This window comes from Otolemur garnettii, unplaced genomic scaffold, assembly GCF_000181295.1.
Source record: "Otolemur garnettii isolate 467f Iridium unplaced genomic scaffold, OtoGar3 scaffold00152, whole genome shotgun sequence".
Classification (NCBI taxonomy): domain Eukaryota; kingdom Metazoa; phylum Chordata; class Mammalia; order Primates; family Galagidae; genus Otolemur; species Otolemur garnettii.
In genome coordinates this window covers 4199043-4205791 of record NW_003852547.1, presented here as the reverse complement: position 1 = coordinate 4205791, position 6749 = coordinate 4199043, and the positions used below count along the sequence as shown (strand labels likewise).

Genomic DNA, 6749 nt, shown 5'->3' with positions numbered 1-6749 from the left:
CAAACCCACCAGCTCAGGTGTATGTAGCTGGCGCCTTAGCCGCTTGAGCCACAGGTGCTGAGCCAGTCTTTCTATTTTAAGTAGAGATGGGATCTCACTTTTGCTCAGGCTGGTCTCAAACTTGTTAGCTCTGGCAATCCACCTGTCTCAGCCTCCCAGAGTGCAAGGATTACAGGCGTGAGCCACTGTACCTGGCCTGCTTTTTTAATTTGGTTACTGAAAGTTTTAAATTAGGGGGCTCACATCACATTCCTGTATTTCTACCAGGAGGCATGCTCAAAACACCTGCACAGCTCCCACCCCTCACCTCCCCTTCTTCCCACAAATGTTACTTTCCAGTGAGGCCTGCCTTGAGGCCTGTATTATAAACAATTTCCCAACCATGCCCAACACTCCCATTTCCCCCTTGCTTTCTCTTTTCTCTATAACACTTAGCACCATCTGATCTACTATATTTTGTATTTTTTTCCTGATTTATTGTTGAGCTCCCTCAACAGAATGTCATCGCCCTGAGGGCAGAGATTTGTGTCTGTTCTGTCCACTGCTTTATTCCCAGCATGCAGAACAGCGCCTGGTATAAGCACACATGAATAAACGAACTGGGCCCTGGGAAAGAACAGACTTGTCCTCGGGTCACTCAGAGAGTAAGCAGTGCCTGACACCTGGCCCTGGTGTCCTGTGTGATCACCCAGACGGGGGTCCTCACCAATCACAACGTCCACAGGCAGCTGGGCCAGCAGGGACCCAATGGGAGTGAGTGCCTCTGAGCTGTCCAGGGCTCCCTGGTCCCGGAGGTAGAGGATGGCAGTTTCTAGGCTGGCTGGTGGGGGTGGCTCAATGAAAGGGAAGGTTCGAGGGTCCCCCACATTCATGCTCTTCATCTGAAATAAGAACCATAACCCTGGGGTCAGGGAACATGTGAGCCACTGTGCAGCATGACGATGATGTTTTAAACTCCCAATGTCAAGATCCATTGTACAGAGACAGAGGAGGGTTGGCCATTGTCTAACTCTGTCTCTGACCAATACATCTTCCCCCCAAGACCCGGACTGTGGAGGAGGAACACATGACCTGAGCTGGACCAATCATGTTCCTCAGGCCCTGGTCATAGCAACTGACTATAGAATGAACACATGACCTGAGCTGGGCCAGCCAGAAGCCTTCCCTGGGACTTTGCAAACTGAAGCTGGGACAGAGAAATCCCAGCATCCTCTCTAGTTATAAGTAGCCAGGACAGAAGCTCAGAACAACTACAGTTACTTTTTCCATTGCCTGGAAATTTCTACAGCAGATGGACAAACCCTTGGATTGTTCCTAAGCTAGAGATGCACTCTGCCCCATAGATATACAAATTGATAAAAATCCTCCTTTCTATGATAGTCTGAGTTGTGCTTCTCTCATTTGCAACCAAAAGAATCACAATTAATTCAGTGGCCCAGGTCAGCAGCAAGTGGTGAGGAAAAATAAGTGACAGCTCACACCCATTACTAGGCCTAGCAGGACATTCATAAGCAGACAGTACCTCTCTAGGGACTGGAATAAGAAAAGGCTGGCATGGTGGTTCATGTGACTGCAAGACAATGAAAATAAAGCTCAGAGAGCCTTCTCACCTGGCTCTGATCCCAGGGATTAGAAGTTCTGGCCATCCACCTGGCAACTAGGCAGTCTCCCTTCCTCTCTGCTAACCAACTTGACCACCCAATACTCACTAAGAAACTTTACGTTAGAAGCTCTGGGCTGGGGGCAGGACATGATTTTTTTTTTTAATATCTTCAGGTGATTCATATATGCAGCTGAGAATCACTGCTATGGGGCCGGGGGCTGTGGCTCACACCTGTAATCCTAGCAATCTGAGAGGCTGAGGCAGGTGAATTGCCTGAGCTCAGGAGTTCCAGACCAGCCTGAGCAAGAGCCTGAACTCATCTCTACTAAAAATAATAGAAAAATTAGCAAGGCACTGTTTTGGGCACCTATAGTCCCAGCTACTCAGGAACCTGAGGCAGGAGGATGGCTTGAGGCCAAGAGTTTGAGGTTGCTGTGAGCTATGATGACACAGCACTCTAGCCTGGGTGAGACATTTTCTCCAAAAACAAAACAAAACACAAATAATTCCCCTAAAACTCTGCTGGGCTAGTCATTTAGTAATTGAGTCTATCTAGACTGAACAAACGTTAATGGTATAAATATCATGATACTACATATAAAATACAGAGAAACACCTCTTTTAAAAGCCACTTCCTGCTGGGTTTCCTGTAAAAGCTAAAAGCACTCTGAGTGTGTCATGGGATCTTCTTTTGACCTTGTGGATCTGAGAAACAATTCTTCCCTCAATGTGGGTTTTGACATGTGAAAGGGATGAGTTCCCCTCAGTGGCTTGACCTGCCCTGCCCTTCCTGGCCCTGGAACCCTGGTGCTGATCCTATGTGAATGCCTCCCAGGCTGTCTCCTCCTATACCAGGAGTCAGGAGATAGCCCCTCTCTGCCCATGTCTCACCTGCAGCACCAATGCATCCAGGGCCACCCTTCGAATTTCTGGAACAGGATAGGGGGCGAAAGCATCATAGTCCGACTCAGCATAGAGGCGGAAGCAGACTCCGGGTCCTGTCCGGCCTGCCCGGCCCTTCCGCTGCTCCGCACTGGCCTGACTGATCCAGAACTCTTGCAGCCGCTGAAGCTTAGCCTGTGGGTCGTAGCTCATCTCCTTCACTTTCCCTGCAGGGAAGGAGGGAAGCAATGAAGGAAGGGAGTCTGTAGGTAGCAGCCATATGTGGCCATCACACACCTGGCATTCTACCCATTCCACTGATGCCCTTACTACTCCTTTACTCTACTAACGCTAACGGAGAGCTTATTCTGAGCTCAACCCTGATGTTCTGTTCATTCATTCTTTCATTTTCTCATTCACAGATCTTTTCATTTGTTTTCTCAAGTCTTTGCTTCTTCAGAGGTTTGGTCATTCAACAAATCCTTATTAAGCACCTACTACATGCCAGGCAAGGTACTAGGCAATTGGGATATAGCCACAAACAAAGCAAAGGCTCTGGTCTCCCAGGACTGAACAGACCAACTATATTTCATTCACTATAAGACCCAACTTTTTCATATTTTTGTGAATCAACAATGTATCAATATTCAATTGATGATATTTCTAAACTTTCTTAATGGTACATGAAATTATGGGATGTTTTACCACCAGTGGCATCCCAGAGTCATACATAATAAGATAAATGCTAGCATCTATTGAATATTCACTATGTGTCAGGCACCATCTCAAGCTCCCAAGGCATTAATTCATTGCATCTTCATATTCTGAGGGAAGTGCTGCCATTTTGCAGATGAGCAAAGTAATGCATGGAACATCAGTAACATGACCCTGGTCACACAGCCAGCAGTGAACCTGGCCAGGCGGCCTCCAGTGTCTCCTACCCACTACGCTATGCTAAATTTCTAGAGTATGTTCTAATTGGGAAGATGGAAAATAAAACAAATAAAGCAACAAATATAAAATATTAGTCCCACTCCTATGGAAAGCAACAATGGAAGAAGGGGGATACCACTTAGAATTGGCAATATGGGCCTCTCAGATGGGGAAACATTTATGCAGACTGTGAAACAAGGTAAGGGAGAGAACCATGTGGATGTATGGAAAAAGACAGCTCTCAGCAGAGAGAACAGTAAGTACAAGGGCCCTGGGCAAAAGCAAGCTTGGAATGTCTGAAAAAAGTTAAGCCACTGCTCCATAGCACCAAATGCCACCTATAGGCTGTGCATCCAAATTCTGAAAAGCAGAAATCTGAAACATACCAAAATTCGAAACACTGATGTAACACTTAAATGAGATGTTCACTGTAGCATTTCAGATTATTTCAGGTTTTCAGATTCAAGGTAGTCAATTGCTAAGTATGAGACAAATGATTCTGAAATCTGAAACATGTCTGGCCCTAAGCATTTTGGATATGGGACATTCACTCTGTACTCCCTGCTTCCATCTCCAGTTCCTGCACTCTATGTGCTCATCTTTAGATCCCCACAGTCCTTGGGGTGCTAGGTGGAGCTAGCAGCACCCTTACCAGAATCTACTACAAAGCGGATCCCATCAATGGTGACTGATGTCTCAGCAATGTTGGTGGAAAGGATGCATTTTCTGACTCCAGGGGGTGCCACATCAAACACCTAGGGAAAGGGAAGAAGTGACAACAGAGATTAAATTCAGCCAGGATTCACCTGTGTGTCCAGTGGCTCCCTGGATATCCCATTAGCACCTCACATATGTGTCTAAAACAGCCTTGGCAGCCTCCCCCGAACCCTTTCCTCCTCCAGAGTCCTCATCCTGAAGATGGCTCACCCTCTGGCCCACTACCTGGGCTATCTTGGGCCCTCCACTCCTTCAGCCTCACAGTCATACCTGAACATTTTGAATTCTTTCCCTCCTCCCTGCACCACCCCCACTCCCTGGCCCCTGCCCTAGTCTACTCTCATCCTACTTTAGCTTCCCCCCCTCTCACCTCTGGCCCCTAGTCTCCCACCCTCTAACCCACCCCTCAGGTGACAGCCAAAAGGATCTGCTGAAGACAAGCTGGCATTGCCCTTCACTTTGCTCAGAAGCCTCTCATGGCAGGTATCACACTGGGTCTTCATGGCCCCTTGTGGTCAAGCCCTGCCCACCTCCCCAGTCCCATCCCATCTCTCCTGGCTTCCCCTTCACAGTCTGGGTCCCCCTACATTGCATGTTGTCTCCCAGTTACCCCATCTTTCTCTTGCTATAGGCCCTTCTCTTGGCTCCAAGGGACAGCCAAGCACAGTGGTTAAGAATAGGAGTCAACAACTATAGCCTATGGGCCAAATCCAGGCTAGGATACAGCTTCATTCATTCAGTTTATGGCTGCTTTCATGTTGCAACAGTAGAGCTGAGTAGCAATGACAGAACCTATGGCCCACAAAGCTGAAAATATTTACTACTCCCTAATCTTTTACAGAAGTTTGCCAACCTCTGGTTAAGAGCATGGGCTCTGGGACCAGACTGCCTAGATCCATAGCCCGGTTTCTGCCACTTGGTGGCTATGTGACTTTGCTTAAGTGTGGCCTCCCTGACCTGCATTTGAAGAGTCACCTCAGCCCTGCATGTAGCCACCCTGACTCCCTCCTCACTCTGGTCTACACACAAACCTTCACCAGCTCTACTCTGCCTGGCTTCATGGGATACCTTGTCCTGGTCGGCCACAGATAGGGCGCTGTGCAGCGGCAGCACTACCCAGCGCTGGGTGTGGCTGGCATAGGTCTGGGCAGCCTCAAGTACGGCGCTGATCTCTGCCATGCCGCTGAGGAAAACGAGAAGGTCACCCCGCTCCTCAGGGGGGTACTTGTTGTCAATGGCCTCTAGCACCCTCAGGAAAGGCCGAGGGTCCAGCTTCTCTGACTTGGATGTAGCTGGCTCTGCCTCCTGTGGCTGGTACACAACCTGTAAGGAGACAGCACAGTCAGGAGTACACCCATTACTCCAGCTCAGAGCAACAGTGAAGGGAGACCACAGGCTCATGGTGAAGACGTGCTCAGTCAGGTGGTAGATGGCACACTCCAACTGGATCATTTGGGGATATAATAAAAAGACAAAGCAGGGCGGCACCTGTGGGTTCAGTGGGTAGGGGGCTGGCCCCATATACCGAGGTGGTGGGTTCGAGCCCAGACCCAGCCAAACTGCAACAAAAAAATAGCTGGGTGTTGTGGCGGGTGCCTGTAGTCCCAGCTACTTGGGAGGCTGAGGCAAGAGAATCACCTAGGCCCAAGAGCTGGAGGTTGCTGTGAGCTGTGACGCCACAGCACTCTACCAAGGGTAACAAAATGAGACTCTGTCTCTGAAAAAAAAAAAAAAAAGACAAAGCAGCAAGCAAACTGGAGGGCTTCTGGGGTGCTGTCAGGTTTGATTTTTTAAAATCTGTGTGCTGGCTACATACATCTATTTCATTTGTGAAAATTAATTGAGCTATATTCTTACCATATGTACATCTTTTTGTGTTTAGAGCATAATGTCTACAAGAAAAAAATTCTAAGTGACCAGGATTAAAACCCTAGAAATTTTATCTCAGGAAGAGTCCTCAGTCTCTTTGCATGGCTGCTTAGAAGATACACTGATGGGCATTTAGAACTGGAAACAATGAAGTCCTTCCCGAAAGTTTGTCCAATACAGACAAGGACAACCTCCTAGGAACCACTGTCCTCAATCAGAGGATGCCCTCTCCCCACAAGGAACATGTGGCAACATTTGGAGACATTTTTGGTTGTGGCAACTGGAGGAGGACAGTGGCTCACACCTGTAACCCTAGCACTCTGGGAGGCTGAGGCGCGTTCAAGGAGCTCAAGAGTAGCCTGAAGAAGAGCAAGACCCTGTCTCTACTAAAAATAGAAAAACTAGCCAGGTGGTGGTAGGCACCTGTAGTCCCAGCTACTCAGGAGGCTAAGGCAGAATCGCTTGAGCCAAAGAGTCTGAGGTTGCTGTGAGTTGACATTACAGCACTCTACACCCAAGGCGACAGAGTGAGACTCCATCTCAAAAATAAACAAAAAATGTTTGGTGCCTATAGCTCAAGCAGCAAGGGCGCCAGTCACATACACTGGAGCTGGCGAGTTCAAATCCAGCCCGGGCCTGCCAAACAACAACTCCAACCAAAAAATAGCCAGGCATTGTGGCAGGTATCTGTAGTCCCAGCTACTTGGGAAGCTGAGGCAAGAGAATCACTTAAGCCCAAGAGTTT

At 48.2% G+C, this 6749-nt stretch overlaps 1 protein-coding gene across 1 annotated transcript in view; it reads right to left on the bottom strand.

The window, feature by feature from the left end:
- The window catches only part of DHX34 (DExH-box helicase 34), a 30074-nt gene that overhangs the window by 15006 nt on the left and 8319 nt on the right, over positions 1-6749 (bottom strand). Inside the window, exons 5-8 of the mRNA XM_003799553.3 lie at positions 5204-5458; positions 4071-4173; positions 2495-2712; positions 707-881 (exon numbers count right to left, since the gene is read on the bottom strand). Of these exons, the coding sequence (XP_003799601.1) occupies positions 707-881; positions 2495-2712; positions 4071-4173; positions 5204-5458 (751 nt within the window). The remainder of the gene's footprint in view (positions 1-706; positions 882-2494; positions 2713-4070; positions 4174-5203; positions 5459-6749) is intronic.